General features: G+C 34.1%; 1 protein-coding gene across 3 annotated transcripts in view; it reads left to right on the top strand.

Moving 5' to 3' along the window:
* Positions 1–13356, top strand: part of LOC144448420 (uncharacterized) — a 57213-nt gene extending 43857 nt beyond the window's left edge. For 2 of the 3 annotated variants that reach the window (XM_078138662.1, XM_078138661.1), the window contains exons 3-7: positions 1060–1194; positions 2671–2802; positions 9016–9153; positions 9868–10005; positions 11027–13356. In XM_078138662.1, coding sequence (XP_077994788.1) covers positions 1060–1194; positions 2671–2802; positions 9016–9153; positions 9868–10000 — 538 coding nt within the window. In that variant the 3' untranslated portion in view covers positions 10001–10005; positions 11027–13356. The remainder of the gene's footprint in view (positions 1–1059; positions 1195–2670; positions 2803–9015; positions 9154–9867; positions 10006–11026) is intronic. The other variant, XM_078138664.1, reaches the window with a different exon arrangement.
* Positions 13357–20194: the final 6838 nt, after the last annotated feature.

The following is a 20194-nucleotide window of genomic DNA, read 5'->3' as shown; positions in this document are numbered from 1 at the left end:
AGGACAAATGATTTGTTTGAAACTTGTCTGCTTCCCACACAAAAGTGGAAGAAGAGAACTTGTGTATGAGTCATAATTATAATATTCAAAGTCAGTGTTATTTGTTATATACAATTGGCTATAAGATTACAATCTGTAATCAGTATATTCTTAAATGAAATAATTTGCTATAAAACACTTTCAAAGAAAGCACATTCTTGCTCTCATGTTTAACTTACAATTTTTCTAGATATGAATGAATGCAGACCTTCCATTGAACATAGCAATATTACCAAATATAATTATTTCTAAGTACCATTTACTAAATTTGATTTTGACGAGTGTTTGGTAATGAATAAACAAATGTCGAATTTCACTGCCTTTATTGAAAGTTCTATTATAGCACCTGTTTTACATTCCTGTGGACACACGTCTATGTCATTTAACCGTATACAATATCAACTAATTTGAAGGTTAAGTGATTTAGCCGAAATATGCTAGGTAAATTGTTTACGGTCTCACTGTCAACGAATGCAAAATACATAACACGTGTTAATGTCAAACTCACGAACATGGGTTAACCACCAAATTTACAACAGCACTATCAATGACCTAATGTTAACCCTTATGCATCCTGACATTTTCGTTGGTTTGATATCAGATTAGCTCTGTCAAGTATAAAGATATACAGTTGAATTGAATTGAGACATCTCAGACTATGATTAAATACAAGATTCTTGTATCAGTACTATGTTTTTAGAGAAGCTATAAGGATTGAAATGGGACCATTCTTTTTTTCAGGACCGAACGATTCTAAAGTTTTACAAGACAACTAATTTTCTTAACCAATTTCATTCCTAATCCAAAGCGGATCTTTAAAGTAACTTATAAAAAATTGATGCAAACTATTGGGTCATTATAAGTAATTAACTATTAATATCGTACAATACCTGTTATACCATGCACTCTTTACCCACGAGTAAGATTCCTAGGATAAACACACCTCGCACAAACTTATGGTAAATGATTAAATCATGCACACATTGGTACAATTTTACAACAACTTCTATTCGCCAACAGAAGCAAACGCAGTGTAGATGAAGACTTTGATGACGTACCCTTTTCGCAAGCTGGAAATATTGAATCAATCGCTAATTCATTTACAACATGGTTACAAAGTTTACTTGATCAACAAGAGGGAGGTGCTAGCGTAGCGTAAGTACTAAATTGGGCTGAGCCTGGTTCTTCTCTTACAGTTTGGTATAGTAACTTGTGTGCTGTCCACTCTCTGTTTGGTATGATGAATGGAGCAATAAGCAGATGGACGTGTTCTTAGTGTCATCTCTTTCACGCTTTCTCCTTTTTTTCCTTCTCTGAGTAGAATGCACGAGGATGCGTACTAGTATGTTGTGTAATTCAGCTTCCTAACCTCGCCGAAACAGCGTTTGTCACACAAACGTACGGTATTGTGATTTTGGTTCAAGCTATTTGGTTTTAAAAGGTCAACACTCCAGACATGCTGACCTTTTACAAATGAAAGCACAATACAAGTAACTGTAACACGGTGTCACCACTGAAATCATTGAAGTCTGAGAAAATGAATAAAAATTAATTTTTAAACTTGATAATCTACTACAATATACCGTGTACATGTAGTAACATTGTTTCATAATTAACTGCATTTTGTTGTCATTCGTAATGAGTCAGCGTGGCTATCATCTCCTATACTGTATAACCAGATTAAAATACACTGGTGGCACACGTTGGTTTTTTATGTTAGGTGAAAATGGCTGTCATGTATCATTTTATGCATACCAGTCATTGTCATGAAATATAAAACCGTTTGTTTGAATCAATAATCACCTTGCCTATCTTGTTTCACTATGTACAGAAATTGGGAAGTGGTTAGTATTTGTTTATAATTTTAAATCGAGACCAATTGCTCTTTTATATCTATTATGAGGTACAGTGAAATCTACTGAGCAAGGCTTACAATAGCTTAGGAATAGTTAGGATGTTGCGAAAAGAAATCCTTATTGCACCATTATATATATATATATATATATATATATATATATATATATATATATATATATATATATATATATATATACATATATACATATATATATATATATATGTATATGTATATATATATATATGTATATGTATATATATATATGTATATGTATGTATGTATATATATATGTATGTATGTATATATATATATATATATATATATATATATATATATATATATATATATATATATATATATATATATATATATATATATATATATATATATATATAGTTTTGGTAGTACTGGCACTCTTTCTTGGTTGTAACTCGGAGTTTCACACATTGTGCGATCACCAGTACTACCAAAACTATTGCGCTCTGCCACTGCGGTATAGAGCACTGTCTTAGCAGATTGATACTCACCCAGTTATATATATATATAGTGTTAGTATGTGGATCAACTTAACGACCAATTACAGAATATCAACATTGACAATCTCAAATTATCAGTCGCCAGATGATCGGCATGGAGGCGTGAAACTCCGAGTAAGAACTTATAACATTCGTATTCTTTGGATTATATATTATATATGAATATATATAGTGCGTTAGTATGTGGATCAGCATGACAACCAAATATAGAATTTCAAAATAACTGTTCTTCAACAGAGTCAAAAGGGTAGCTTCAGAGGCTCTCCTTTCAACAAGGGTATCAGAAATGATTCAGAGACGGGCACTAGCGTCGTTCTATAAAGCTGTAAAAAAATTACAAGCACAAGGTGACATAAGGATAGCGCCATCGTAAGTAATCGTGCATGTCTTTTTTCCACAACTTTTTTTTTTAAAATGCACTCTTAAGCAACAATCTTGAATTTGCAAAGCTGAAGATGATAATATTTATTTTTCAAGTTTACATTTTTCATTTTTCATGATATTGTTGAAAATAAATGCATGTGATTTTAAGTCTTTTTTCCTGAAAGGTGAATATGGCCAAGTCAAAAAAAAGAATATATATGTATACACATTTTTGTATGCACCCTTTCTTTTCTACAGACCCCATCTTCATAGATATTCAATTCAGAGCACTTATTGATGAAGAACTTGTTGACGTAACAACCAACAGATAGTTCGTGTTGTATATTTGTGCTATCAACAATGTTAGTACATGTAATAATACAAACGAGACTATGTTCTCTGCTAACCCAATATGAACTTGTAAGGTCGTGTTACAATAATGCATGACAAGGGGGAAATGTGGTATGGGGATGGGATGGAAGGAAATGGGGGAAGGGAAAGGAGATTAAAGGAAGGAATGGAAGGGAAATGATTGATAGGAAAAGAATGGAAAGAGGGAGGGGAAGGGAAGGGAAGGAATAGGAAGGGGAAGGGAAGCGAAAATGTAGAAAAGAAAAGAACAAACGAAATGCCATATATGCTGAACGTCAAACTTGAAGAGTCTGACTCAGAGACTTTCTTTAACCCTATGAGAACTCAACTTTCCAAAGTCATTTTATCGTACGGTCTATTTCATTTTGCCGTTCAATTTATAACGTCTTACCATGTGATCTATGACGTTTTATAATATGATCTATGACGATTTACCATGTGATCTATGACGTTTTACCGTATGATCTATGACGTTTTACCGTATTATCTATGACGTCTTACCATATGATTTATGACATTTTACGAGCTATGTTGAACTACTCTACTATTGCATGAAAGGTTGATTTGACTAACCCGTGAGAAGCTGATATCTTGCCGCACTACAACTCAACATCGATCATGTTGCATGCCATGTGTGTATATTTCTAAATTACCTTTTCCCCTTTACTCTAGGTAATGTAAATACAATATTGACTGCAAAATCAAACTGCGTGTAGTCAGAAAAGAGACTGAGTTAGTTCTATCCGGCGGGTATTTTTTGGAGACATATGGATTGATTATTGATTCTCGATGAAAACATTTAATAATAGAACAGCAAAATCGAACTGTTTGTGATATACAGGAAAACATGAATGCCACCACGTAAATTGCCATGAATAATTCCTATGTGCTGTGATGTTACTTCAAGCACTTTAATCTTACAGAAACTTTACTTTGGTCACATAGAATTTTAATCTAAAATCACAACAAAATTGAAACCATATGACATTTGCATAATAATGTAAATTATGGCGACGTTAACGCCAGTGTTCATTTGAGTAACAAGTGCACATTCATATAATGACTTCATTAAATTAAATAGTATGATGTAGTGTTATCAGTCGCCATTGTGAATACGCAGTTTGAGCACGTACTTTCAAATCACTATAGTGGCTTTACCCTGGTAGCATTAATTACTTGCAGTTAGTGAGAAGAGAAACGAAATTGCAGATCGCGATGTAGACAGGCTATACTTTTTTCTTTTAGGTGATAATTTTTATTTGGTAAATGTAGTTCACATTTTAAATAATGTTTTATGAACCAGTTATGACTTTGTATCTTAAGAGTCGATGTGATCACAACAGCTTGTAATCTTCACTGGTTGCCAGTCACATTTGTCTTCACCATACATCTTCTGAAAAGACATTTACAAGCGCACAATAAGAAATAACTTCATTTCAAACAAATTATATTTGCATGTGTTTGAACAGATAGTATGAACAACGTTTCCTGCACCAGAATTGTTTCTATGGAAACATTAACGTATGTGTGTGTGTACAATGCATGTTTTTCAACTTTAATGATATAGTGCCATGGATTACACTGTTTTTTTTTAATTCTTGCAAATATGATAGAGAGAAAGGGTCAATTGCGGCGGACGCGTCGAATTCACAAATAATGTCACAAGCCATACAGATTCGTAGGCAACAGGCTTTGATGAAATTGTTGCAGAACTTTAAGAAATATGGCGATTTCAGAGCACGTGCACCTCAGTATTAAGTTTGTCAACTGTTCTTATGGCAACACAATACTACAAAGTCATGTTAATGATTCAGATTTTGGCATGGCAGTTAGTTGCCATGGTAAAGGATCTACGTATGCGTTAGGCAGGCGTGACATATTGAAAGTGGACCACCTTCGCCTTTTCATTTCGTATACCAAATTTATAGTACCGTGTGTTTCTACCCTATTTGTTAAACAAAAAAAACAGACAAACAAACAAACAAACAAACAAACAAACACACACACACACACACACACATACACATGCACACTCCAAAAACCAATGAACCAACCAACCAACCAACCAACCAAATAAACATATAACTGACGTCGACTAAAAGAAAATTCCAATGAATAGGCCCTAATTAACAAGGTTACACGTGTAAATTTTACTCTTATGTCTGCACTTTTTTCCACAAAATGTTTTATGAAAAGCCAGATGATGTAAATTTTGTTTTCATAAATTGAAAGTAAAAGTATTTGTTTTACAAATCAAACACTTTTAAAATACATTTAAGAGGTTATTGAATTGTAGTATTGGAAGTAGTTCTTTGAGATCTCTGATAAATTCTAATTATGAAGTAGATACAGTAGGAAACTATGCAATCGTTCACCTTTGAATTGAATTGAATTGAAATGAAACGTCAGCAGGTAATTGTTGTGCATCAGTATACCGTTTGTTTGTTTTTTGCCTAATGGGAAACAATACGTCATCAGATGCGCTCGGTGTCTTTTACCAAAACTGTGAACCTTCAACAAATTGATGTCTTCCACTGACGCATGTATGGGGTCAGGAGTCAGATCATGACGGATGACGTACATTCTTATGCCTTTTCAATAGTATACGATCTGGCATTGCACATACGTGTTTGATTTTGGCAGGAAATAGCGGTCAATAACCTCGAAAGGGTTGATGTTTGCATACCACTGATGATTGGAGTCTAGGAAGACTTATGCATATTACACTTGATGTAGTCTACTGCAGTAGACCGGGTAGAAACAGTTATATCATAATTACTTGTATCTTTGTTCATTTGGAATGAGTCGGCCGGTCTTACAGTTTGTCTGTATCTACCAATACTGTGTATTTTACACACAAGGTTAGGTGAAATTGGCGGGAACTGATAAAATCTGATTTGGATATATATTATGATTGAGAGATATTAGACGGTTTCTGTGGTATTCCTTTGCTAGAAAGAAGATCGAAAAGAAAGAAATTTGTGTTTTCATTCAATGTGCACAATATCGAGGTTGAATGGAGGGGGATCTTACCAAAGAAAGTGAGGAGGACGTTTGTGCCTAGAAATAGAAAACTGCTATAATCTTGGATTTTTCAATGGAGTTCCCCCCCCCCCCCGACCGTTACATATCAGTCTCGCGCATGCACATTCACAAACAATCACATACAGTCTATGAAAAATAGTGACCATAAAATAAGAAGGTTTCAAGACCTCATTATCGTTATCTTGAGAATTTGATAAACAAGTTGATGATTTATGTTAACATCAGCAGCTCCTTGAACATTTGGTCGAAATGTGACGTCATTGTTACGACTTCAGAATTAATACAATCTCTCCAATCTTTGCCATATGACAGCCTGCTTCCGGTTCTTTTGAAATAATTAAGCACTGTAGAGGTTCAACAGCTTCTTTATAAGAAAAACGACAATATTTTATTTTCCCAATTTTAACATAGTAGTCTTTAACTATATTATAAATTAGCTCACTCTTGATATTATTTTGACCTCTGTTTTGAAAAACAAAATACATGGTGAGCTCTCATTCCTTTTACTTGATTTGAACTGCGAACGCAGGTAACAAGGTAACAGAAAATTGTGTGCACAGTTCACACTGTCATTGCCGCATTCTACGTTAAATAAAGACAAACACCCATTTAAGGGAAAGCATATATTACTTATGTTAACTTTGAATACTAAATTGTAAGTGTAATGTATCGCGCTGTGCTTTGTTTGTTTATTTGTTTGTTTGTTTGTTTGTTTGTATGTTTGTTTGTTTGTTTGTGTGTGTTTGTTTGTTTGTTTGTTTGTTTCAGCTGGTTAAATTTGTGTTGATCTTTATGACTTTAAACAGAGATACCTGAATGTGTTTAAACATGTATGCTTTAAATGACACAAACTAAATTCATAAGCTATTCGTCTCAACTGAACATACTTACAAAAAATCATGCTTACACTATGATGGTAGAATCAGTGCTTCCCTTTATGGTACTGAAATCGTATTTCGGCGTGTTAACACATTTGATGGCATAAAATAGTGCTGTCTTGGACATTTTATTAAACGTATGGTAAATTATATCATCTAATTACCTATGTATCATCCTAACCGCCAGGTACAAGTTTTGCCAATATCAAGTGCTCGTTAGATATACACTTGTTTTTAATTAAAATACAACAGGTATTTTTTCAATCCACAACAAACATCACATCCCCAAAATGTATAAACTCAACTTCTATCCACTTCATTTGAAAAAAACAACAATGAAATATGCCTACACTGTTTTTGTTTGACTTCGATTTGTAAACTATCGCTTTGCTTATGATCGGCAGAAATGTATTTTTCACTACTTGTAAACTTTGCATGTGTGCAGGGGCTAAAAACGCAATAAACATATTGGTGAGGGTGGACGTAGATAAGTCTATTCTTCTCGTAGTCTAGTTAATATCCGTGGCTTTGAATCTCTTCCCACATCTAGGGAGAACATTTAACATTCAAACGAAGACACCCACACAGTCATTAACATCATGTCTTTGTTAATCAATCACAGAATTCTGCCCAATAATAAGTAAGTGTATATTGGGGTCATTTACATAATGTCCAAATATGGTATATTTGTCTTATTAGGATGCTACTTATACATTGTACACTATTTACATCATTGTAATAGTTGGGGTTTACTCATTTGCATGAACAACCTTTGATTTATAGTGTATCATTTAACTAGACAGCTTGGGACGAGATCTTGAGATTCATAGCCATGTTATAGATACCATGTTCTCATGATCGGACCAACCTCACATTTTTGTTCAATCTGGTGAAAGAATAAGGGAAAAATCATTGTTTTATTGCTGAAATTCAGAACTTATGATAAAGCAAATCGTTAGTTTCTACGTAATTCAAACTGAGAAAGTGCGATTATGAATTCCAACTATAATCAACATGTACACATACACTTACCTGTTTGACTTCCTTGAGCATTGTTTCACCGACCGACAACCGATCATTCTAATGTGCTACATAGCATTGATTAAGGATGCTCCGACTACTCTTGTGGACTGACACTCTTACAAGGATAAGAACCTGTTCATAATTGTATACATCACTTTACATAATATTCACGGTATGATGGAATGAAAGAAACTCTCCGTGACGTCACTTTTCAATTACAAACTATATAATTATAATAATGATGATGATGATGATAATAATCTTTATATGTCCAATGGAAATGTGACTTGGTTTACACAATATATATAAACATATGTTACACCCAATCCGTGAAACTGCCCAATTCATGAAATGTGCAATGTAATTTTGTAATGGTCAACCTTATGCAAATGAGAGTATAGATTACGATCTAAAAGGGCAACATTAAATTTTGGGGCAAGAATTTTGAACTGGGGTGTTGATTATCGAACAAGCTACTCTGAATTATAATAAAATAAGAATTGTGAAATGATGAGTTTGGAAATACATGATAATAAAGTTGTTTGATTGATATATATTTTGTGTGTGTGTCCTATAAAAGATGCTCATTTCATGTACTGGGCATATCTTACCATACCCACTTCATAACCTGGGCAACACGATTAACTATTTCATGAACCGGGCAAAGTTACCTACCCATTTCAGGAATTAGGCAATTTCACAGATTGGGTGTAACATATATATATATATATATATATATATATATATATATATATATATATATATATATATATATATATATATATATATATATATATATATATATATATATATATATATATATATATATATATATATATATATATATCCTCTATTAGTGATATAAGTCAATAGAATTTAATGATTATTTTTATGTATTCAGAAAACGTGTAACTGCCGATGCCTATATGAATTCTAAGCTGAGACAACAATTTTACAAGAACCAGGGTTCAGCTCTTCTGGGTGTTCTTTCGGCGCTACAAAATGGACGTAACCAAGGAAAGCGAAGTGGGGACGAAATGTAAGTATAAACAGGGAACTGGAAAACTCGGCCATTGTGAATGGAGCACGCCAAAGTGTGCATAGTTGAATTAAAGCATTTGTTTAGTTACCCTGCACATAAACTATTTTTTTCGTGTGTCTCCTCGTAGTGATCGTAACATAAATGTTGTCCATTTTCTAAATATTATATTGTGTTTAAATTGTGGGGTATTAGACTAGAGTTTGGGTCAATAATGTTTAAAACCTTTTCTTTCCGAATACATCTAACAATGTTGTTTTGATAATCGGGATGAGGGGGGGGGGGGTTTGTTTGATTGGGTTGGAATAGATTGTTGAACAATCTAATGAGTTAAGTTCCCTCATTGATACACCGACATGGTTTCTAGTTTTCCTTAAAGCAATTTACCCATACTGCCTAATTTGTCAAATAGCGTCAACCGATGTCTTTTCAAAATAAAGCAATGGCCTCGGTCGGAATCATAATAAAGAATTTACTGTGACTTAATTTGCTAAAAGGTAAAATTGAATTTGATATTCTGAAATTTTACTTATTAGTTACATGACAATGTTCAGTATACGAAAACAATATTGTTCAAATATGTGCAGAACAGTTTGTTTCAATCTGCAGACATTATTTGTTAGGAAAGTGTAAATTTGGTACCGAACGTGAAAACCTACCTTTTTAATTTATTTTCACAACTGTATGTATATAATGAATATTTCACCTTATCAGTGAGAAGAGGAACGCCAGTGAAGCTTTGCTTGCCACACTGCTGAGACAGAGACTAATATCAAAATTGAGGGATGCCACTAGAGAAAGCATCATGTCAAGTTCAATGTCACAAAGAGGGGGCAGAAGGTCGTAGAAAAGGTATGCTTAAACTAAATTCAAGTGCATCATTTAATTGGATTGGATATACCATTTCACGTGATCACATTCATTTTATTCTGATTGGCTAAACCGTCTTCACGTGACGACATTTGCATTTCATTTCATTGCTAAACCTTTTCACGTGATAACATAAAGTTCACATTTGAAAGGATAAACCGTAATACATTACTATGCATTACTTTGTATTTTGGGTATTGTAGGGGTGGGGGTGGGGGAGCAGTGCCAATCAAACTTGAATACTAGGTCCAAATGCAAACGCAAAAGTAATTGAAACAAGTGTCGTGTGTGGCATGTGTTAACTTTTTCTTTAAATGTGTCATAACGTGTCAGAACAACGATTTCTCACAATGTCCAACGTACAATCTTTGTTTAAATGACGACTTCTTTGTATTGTCAACGTTTACTAATAAGTTGAATTGTGTGTGTACGTTAAGTAAAAGCATATGGTAACCATAGCAACCTCACGTATTATGTGTATGTTGGCACCAAAATTCAGTGTTGTAAAGGTACGATTGTCATCAATATTTAGTAAACTACTTCTCTGTTATCGTGTACCCTAATTGACTACCCTGGCTATGATCTGGCAGTTACTTAATCTAATAGTACTTCAAGTACGAATAATGTGACTAAAGGGTTTACTGTATTATTAGTTCAGACCTACATCTGATAAAATTTTCATCGCAAAGTTTTTCTTGATTTATGAGTATAGTGGATGTATGAAAGTAGCGAAGTGACTTGGTGGTTCACACTACTTTTATGCACAATATCTATTTATGTTCCACTGTTAAGTAACTACCTACCTACCTACCTACCTACCTATATATATGCATACATACATACATACATACATACATACATACATACATACATACATACATACACAACATGGGGAAAGACTATTACACCCCCTTGAATCGTTATATTCTGAGAAAATATGCAATGCATAGATCTTGTGATGAAATATTCTAATCGCTTTGTTTTTGTTGTTGAAATCTTACAGGGTTGATGAATAATAATACCAGTATTGTGGTGAAGCTGTAGTGCCCATTGGATGAATTATCGAGCAACATTGCAGAATTATATTTTTGATGTCAAATTTTAAAAAGAAAGTATTATTTTCCTCTCGTCATTTGTAATTATCAGACATTTGGGATGATGACGTCAGTAAAAATAGATGAATATTAATGAGAACAGATTTTAGATTAGACTTAACATAGAAGTTTTTAGTTTGAGTTTAAAGAAACTAGGTGAATTGCTCTTTATTGGTGCACACTTTATCCCACCTCAACTTTTGACGTCAGTATCCATAGAAACATGGGACTTGGACTAAGGTTTTAGGGGTTTATTTTTCATAAGCCTGGTTGTGCATAGAGTAGTCTCACAGCAGCCATAGTGTATCATCGTGATTGGATTGTAATCATTTAGGATTGATTTACCCTAAAAGTCAACATTAGTTTTTGCAAAATGCACATGTCTTGCAGTATTATGTTTACAATTGATAGTCACATTTGGCGTGCTTCGAAATCAATATGGCGGGCTTGCACTTTGACCTTTGACAGTTTGACCTTTGTGTCATGTGATCCTGCTAGCGCTAGTTATCATTTCACGATTTTCCTAGGTGGCAACCTTCCTCTGTAATAGTTATGCTGTGTATAAATCCAGCTGATTAAAAAAAACAATATTGAGACTTATCTTCTGTCTGTCCCAGATATCCTATTCTGTTCACTATTATCTAAATTTTACCAGTTTGCTGAAATAACTGCGCAAAATTGTAAGCATGGAATTAAAGTTCTGGCGGTCATATTTGTTTCCGCCATCTTGAAATATATCGTTCGTCGTCTGTGATTTACAATATTATACTTTCCACCAGATAGATGATAGACTGTCCCGCCACTCATCTTGTTTATTACGCAACTAATTAGCATACTGTTGATTGTAACTTGGTCATCTCTACGATTTTATATTTCATTTTGCTGAACAAACTGTAAATTTAAAGTTAACAATTCGCACATTTTCGTCTTTTGCTTCAAATGGGAATTAAGCTTGCCAATTTTGATAACAAAACAAACAAGATCACCATAAAACATGAAAGTGGCATTGTTTCTTTTATCTAAAAATAAAGTAAATTTGAAATTTGAAAATAAATCCGAATTATATCTTCCCATTTTCAGTTGAATAAAACTTGCTAGCATCAAAACGTAGAACCATTATACCCCGGTCTACACATTGTACCTGAAATCATACATAATAAGGAACTTGCAAACCCGCCATGATGAATGTTGCATCACGGGAAATGTGATAATATATACAAATCAAGTAGTATTGTAAACAATAATATTACATTGTTTGTAACCATAAATAATCAATTCATAGTCACCCTGACCATTGTGGGAGGTTTATTTTATCGGTAGCTCCAGATTAGGTATTACGATAGCTACAGATTATCCGATAGTCTGGATTGCAAGTTCCCTATTCTCAATGTGATTATATTAGCATAAATGCTTTAGTATGTATTTAGACTTGGATCATTCGCAAGTCTTAGATTAACAATCAAACAAAATTATAAGCGACCATAGTCTTTCAACATCAAAAATGTAATTTTGCACATAGCAGTTAAAAGATACATAGTCTAGAATACCAACATTTTCTGGCTGATTTTGGTTTTACCTGACAAATATCTTGCTTGATTTATTTGTACTTGCAATAACATGCATACTTATGACGTAATAGTTCAGTTAGAAATGATGTCATCACACTATCATTACACAGTGACGTCATGTTTTTACACTTTAAGATTACATCATTAAATTATATTCAATGACACTAGACTCTTACCCTCAAAAGTGCGTCATTAATTATTCTTACATTACATTACATGATGGAATGACGTTTGTTTTATTCTGAAAGATTACATCATTAAATCATGACTCAATGACATAAAGTTTTCTTTCGACAATTACGTCATTAATCATTCATAAATTACATCCAATCAGAATGAGTCTGTGATTAATATTGGTTAAGCAGACCGTTGATGCATCATCATTGGGATTAATATTTTATGATGGAACTAGAGTAAGCCAGAAAATTTGATATACTGAGCTGCACAGCTAAGCCGATCCGTCTGCCTGTAAAATTTGTGAAATTGAGGAATCGCTGTCAGCATTATTGACAGCCTAAAATGACAATCCTGAAATACTATAATTTATTTAGTCGTATCACGTGACATTAGAATTACAGAATTTCCGTGTTTTGAGTTCTCATTTTTTTTGTCAAACAGTATATTTATTGATGTTATTACATCATACATATCACATTGTTGTTGAATGTACTTTGCGCAATAAAAAATATTTTCAGCTCGAACAATTGTATATCTGGCAAATATTTCTTTGAATCCCAGCATTAACTATCTGAATTATTTTAAATTGTCTACTCTAACTGTCTTTGATACTTACATTGATCAACCGACTGCTATTATCAGTATATTATCAAATAAATGCACATTTAAGCGGTTATTGTATATATAATGTCTAGGCAAATATAGATCTTTTTGGTTGGTGGTTGGCAAACGTAACACAATCTTTCATTGGTTTCTTTGGTTCTGTTTTCTTTCTTGTGTTTTTTTGTGTGTGAAACATTCACTTAAACAGACATTTAAATCTAATAGACACAATTACGGACGATTTCAATATTTCTGGATTTGGAATCCGAACACTTACTGGTATACAACAATTTGGAATCATTGGAGAGATTACATGGTATAGGAGATTCGCATTCATAAAAACATTGTTAATTTACTTTTTGAATGTGGCGATTTGATTTGAATACACACACTATGTACAGTAGTGATGATTTAACTCACAGCTTCTATGCATACATACATACATACATACATACATACATACATACATACATACATACATACATACACACATACATACACACACATACATACATACATACATACATACATACATACATACATACATGCATACATACATACATACATACATACATATATACATACATTCATTCATTCATACTTACACACACACACACACACACATACATGCATGCATACATACATACATACATACATACATACATACATACATACATACATACATACATACATACATACGTACGTCAGTACCGTAGCCTGCGGGGGGGGGGCAAGGGGGGCAGCTGCCCCCCCCCCCCCTCAGATTTTGGAGAAAAAAAAGAAAGAAAAAAACCTACTTTTTGAATACATGGCGATGCTATTAAAATCGTTATTTACGTGACGATTCCTAGCATGCGCGATTTAAATGAATAGTTCACTAAAGTGACTGTACACTGACTCCTTGCTAATATGACTGTATCTTATATCGCTATTGTACGCTGGCTTAACTTTGAATAAAAATGTGTCCAGTTAAAAATTGTAACTTTTAGCAGCAAATTAAAAATTCTTTGTGCGGGAAAGTACAAACGAAGTGCGCACATGCACTGTGCATTTTCCGCGAGTAACAGTACTCGCAAGTCGCAATTATCATGTCAGCGAGTGAAACGGAAAAAGTCGTTCAACGTGAGGTCAACTGCTATGCTGCATGCAGTGACTCCGAAAATGCGCTCGATCTCATTTACATCTTGTTCCTTATATTAAAACATGTCATACTGATAAAACGGCAGATCTCTTTTTGGAATATTTGGTAGCCCTGAAAAACTATTAAACTGGGTATGCAGTTTAAGATCCACTATTTGAAGATAGAAGATATTTCTTTCAATAATTGTGTTCGACGTTGTCTTTGGTTAAAATGTTGTTTGATATAATTATCTCATTGCACACTGACACTAGCGTTATTCCGCAATTCATTTTGAAGCGACGACTTGCTATGGAAAGAATGGCCCTGAATTTGTAAACAGAGCTGTACCATCGACATCAAAATCCAAACTTCAATATCCATTGTAATGATAATGACAATGAGAATTCACTGACTTCACCTTGGGTTTCGACATAAACGAGGCCATAACAGTTTTGGGAGTTGGGTAAAGAAAATGGTTATTTTGTTGTGTTAATTATTTGAGAAAGCACCATCCATTTTTCTACTTTGAATGTGACATCTTTTCGGCAACTACTTTGAAAGATACGACATTAGGCCAGAAAAAATGAAAAAGCTGTTCAACCTACCCATATATTTATTTCTGGTGATGGGCAATATATCCTCGTGCGGGCTTGGCATTTTTTTTTCAAAATTAAGGATATTTCTTTATATTTTCTGAATAGTACATGTAACAATATACATTTGAGTCTATTTCAAATTATATAATATCTTATACAATGGTTTACTTGGCTCTGCTGATGTATACAAGCATGAATTGAGATTAAATATCCAATGTGCACTAAAAAGAATTGAACAAAAGTTTACCATTTGGCCATCAAAAGTCTGAAAGTCTTGAAATGTTTTGCTCTTTATTCGGGTTTTTTGGAACCAAATTAAACTTCAGGAGAAGTCATTTACCATGTGCACATCCGCAAAATATCTTTCAGCTTTGCCACAACAAAATACACTTCCAGATAATATGTAATACATAGCATAATTGTTTCAATTCTGGTATTTTATTATGTCTATTGTTTGATATTTTATGCCTCTAAATGGCCTCCTACACTGTCTTATTTTCAATTTTTTTTTCACCTTTGGAGTTGTCTCCTTCCACTGCATCATTGTACCATATATGATTTTACATCTCCACTGTAGTGTAGGTGACAGAAGGGGTGGCTAAAATAATGCTTGAGTTTCAATTGGCGGGGCTTAACATTTTTTGAGAAGAGAGGGTGAGAGGAACTACACCATTTGTTTAACCGTAAATTGTGTACATTTCTTAACTGTAGGTATACAGACAAACTGCATGAGATAGTATCAAGATGACTGAATAAGTTCTATCTAAACTTGACTTGAAATATTTTGCTATCATTATATATGGTTTGTTTTATCCTTGTCAAGCATTGTGAAAAAATGAAATCGACCTACTTACCAAATGTGATGGGTTAGGTTACCCGTTGACCAGCATTTTTTATTTTTTCTGACCTTACATATACATTGCGTATACTAAAATAGATATTATGTAAATTGCATGCTAATTTATGTAAATTAGCACTTTTCTAAATTTTAAATGCATGATTGCACCAAGACAAAGTTCTGCCCCCCTTAGCAATTTGGTCAGGCTACGGCCCTGTACGTACGTACGTACGTACGTACGTACGTACATACATACATACATACATACATACATACATACATACATACACATGTTCATATATAATAACTGACTTGACTGTATCTTTTACGTTACTCGAAGTTGTCCATGGCAATCGCATCAGACTTTCCATCTCTTGTCTACCAAAACCTAATCATAGTGTCTTTCGGGCACATTACAAGATCACCAAATTGACATATCCCCCCCCCCCCCCCTTCAAAGAGTGATATTGATTTCCATGTACATGCACATGATGTGTCGTAGCGTGACTCCTACGTTTATGGTAGTCTCTCTCTTACGAAATGCCACAGATTGTGTAATATTTATAGATACATGATTGTTAAATGTGAAATGGAAAATTAAGAAGCTGTATCAGAGAAGGAATTAAGTGAATATTCAGAAAGGCTACGGTATTGGTTCGAGGAATACAACTTGTGACGTCTTGTTTGGGATGCAGGTCCACAAACTGAAATACATGTATGACAGCAGACGATGGTATAGGTAAAATGGCCGACAACAATTCAACATTATCTACGCATGCGCATGTAATGGGATTTCAAAGGCCCAGGATTTCAGTCCTGGGTTCTCTCTTATTATGTAACCCTTTCAGTGGAAACAATGATTATACGGATCATTCCTTTGTTCTGGACCTGTTTTTTACTCTAATAGCCTTTCAAATATAACTTAGTAATCTTAGTCCGAACTTTACCTGGTACAATCTGTTACTGAGGCCCGATTTTCAAATTTGATCCACCAAAAAACACATTAGAAGGCTATACAACTGTTGACATGCAAGCAGTAACAAGCTGAACGTGTTACGAGCAGGAAAGTAAACAAATGAGTTGGATTAATAACACTTGGCACTGCGTGTTTGAGGTACATGCGTACGTGTATGACCTCTTTACATAATAGCTATCGTTCACCAAGGAATTTCAGGTTCCCTGGCATTTCATGTACACATAAAGAGACCCTATTTACTTTGATAACACGCATGTAATACACATCTCAATGCCCTGCCATGTGTTATTAATACAATTACGTTCCATTCGTGTAGCAAGTTCTGCTTGTTACTGCTTGCATGTCGACAGTTGTAGCAGTCTGAAAAATTAACACAATATAAAATATCAATAAGTATTCCAAACTAACAACGCAAAACGTTGAAGGATCGGCTTCTTTTCATTGATGCCCTCATCCAACACTTAAAACTTTACTGTACATCGGTTTTGACAAATTGCACTACAAGTGAGCTAGACCATCAGGCAATGCGATTTGTGTGCTCGCATATACCTGCAGTGTGATCATGAACACCAAATCATAACAATGACGTGTACAAGGAGGTTTTGTAAAATTCTAACCAATAACACAGTCCCTCATAAAGTTAGTGTTTATTGGGGCAGTTATGTAATGTCCAAATATGGCATATTTGTCAGCTCAGGATGTAACTTATACACACAGTGTTTAAGTCACTATAATAGTTCGGGTTCACTGATTGGATGAACAACTTTTTGTGCTAATTGAGGGACTTTGACCAGACGTGGTTTAGTTAGACACCACGTTGGTATCCAGACTAGGTGTTTGGCGACATATGTAAATGGCGTCATGTCTGAACTCAAACACATTAATTACAAATTCACGGAAAAATCCTTCCCCTTTCAAGTGGAATGCACCTTAGGGACAAATTTCACTGAAAATCAAAGGTCTTCAAATCTATCCAAACTTTGTCATATGTAAGTTTGTTCCTGGTAACCGGTTCTTTTGAAATAATAAAACAAACATTGGGGTCCACCATCTTGTTTTCACGGAAATCGCCAATCATTTATTTTCCCATAGAGTTAACACAGTATTCAGCGGCCATATTGGATTCAGCGGCCATATTGGATTCTTAAATGACTACATTTTGATATCATTGTGACTTTTTTTCAATACGATGTACGGCGATCCCCTATTTTTATTTCATTGATTTTAAATGAGAATAGATTGCAGTTTTCTTGAACAAAGTACCAGAAAAAGTATAATAAATGGTTTATATCCGAGGTGTATTTCATATTATAAGAGGTAATATGACATAACAAATGCAAAGATATTTCCCCTTCGAGGACTTCCTCACTCAGATTAGTTTCTAGTAGTGAGAATTCGAAATTAAATATTAAATTATATTCTTTTAACCCTGCAGATCTTCCAATCCTGTGTAATGCGTTCAATGTACCCTACTCATCGCGTTGGTATTTGCATTCATGGGCAGTCACGAAGAGAGAATATCTTTGTATGCATCTATTTTTTATGTGATGTTTTCGATGTAATCTTACAAAAATGTGTTTTCCATGAATGTTTGAACATTTGTTCCAAAGGTCTGCAAAGTAGTGTTACCGACGTTTGTTTCAGTAAACCATTTTACATATTCATCCAAAATCAGTTCAGACTTCCGTTGTGTTTTTCATTCCCAACCACGATATATTTTCCTCTTCTAATTCTATCAAGTTGTACTCGAGTTTCTTTATTTTGAAAGAACTCTCTCTCGCTCTGTCAGTCTATCTGTCTGTCTGTCTGTCTGTCTGTCTGTCTGTCTGTCTCTCATTCTCTCTCTCTCTCTCTCTCTCTCTCTCTCTCTCTCTCTCTCTCTCTCTCTCTCTCTCTCTCTCTCTCTCTCTCTCTCTCTCTCTCTCTCTCTCTCTTTCTCATCCTTAGAAGCGCGATATTGCTTTCATATCACATCCTAAGCTTTGGATGACCTACAGAAGTTTGCTTGTTGTTTCTGATTTAAAAAAAGGCCCAAAAGCAAACAATCGCAACATTGTCAAAAAATGAAATTGAGGGAGTCGGAAAGTTTTTCGCTCCGTGTCAGTAACTACATATATATAGGAATCAACTTAAAATATTCATGACAATGGAATTTCATAACGTCAAACCGAATTACTCTCTGTCGCTTCAGTACGTTTACATTTTCCACAAGTAAGTCAAATACATGAATTTCATGAAATCTTAAAATCTAATCAGTGCATTGTAAAATAGCTACTGGCATATATTTCAAAAACAATTGCACATCAAATGGACATGTTACTCCTACAGAAATTAAGCTATCGGTAAATACAGATGGACTCAAAATAGATTAACATCAACCCCAGTAATGTCATAGTATGGTTGTATACTAATTACTTCAAGCATAGACAGTGGAGCATAGACAGTAAAGGGGCGATGCTAGACTAGATAATAGATGACACAAAGTCTAAGATATCAATGTCTGGAATAGGCCCGGAAAATATCTTTGCTTAGATCATTATTCAGCAAAGCTATACTCACAAGAAATCAAGTTCAACGTTATCTCAGGTTAACACTTTAAAGAAATAAAGTTGAATGTTTTCACCAGATGTAAACTGAAATCGCTATCTAGATTCTCAATATTAAAACGTCGTAAAACCCACAGGCCTCTTTACGGCACCGGCCAGATTGTACCCTTTTCAGATGAAAGTATGTGTGCTCTGGCTTCCTAGAATGCGTTGGGCTTGATTGAGACCTAGCAGAATTATACGATTCATTTGTATTACTTTTGTGTAGAAAATTATATGAGATTTGCAGCCTGGTTACAAAAAATGATTAATTATGCAAATAACGCATTTACGACAACATCCACACAACTAAACATTATAGGACATGCGCATTTTGCTATCATAAATATATGTACCAAATCATTTAACATCTGAAAATTGCATTCTCTTGATATTGCCAAATTTCAAAAAATCTGTGACAAATACCAGCAGACAGTCAAACATACATACATACATACATACATACATACATACATACATACATACATACATACATAGATACCTACCTACCTACCTACCTACCTACCTACCTTCATACATACATACATACATACATACATACATACATACATACATACATACATACATACAAGTACTTATGAGACATACCATGA

This window comes from Glandiceps talaboti, chromosome 17 (assembly GCF_964340395.1).
Source record: "Glandiceps talaboti chromosome 17, keGlaTala1.1, whole genome shotgun sequence".
Taxonomy (NCBI): domain Eukaryota; kingdom Metazoa; phylum Hemichordata; class Enteropneusta; family Spengelidae; genus Glandiceps; species Glandiceps talaboti.
This window is presented reverse-complemented; position numbering and strand designations above follow the sequence as displayed.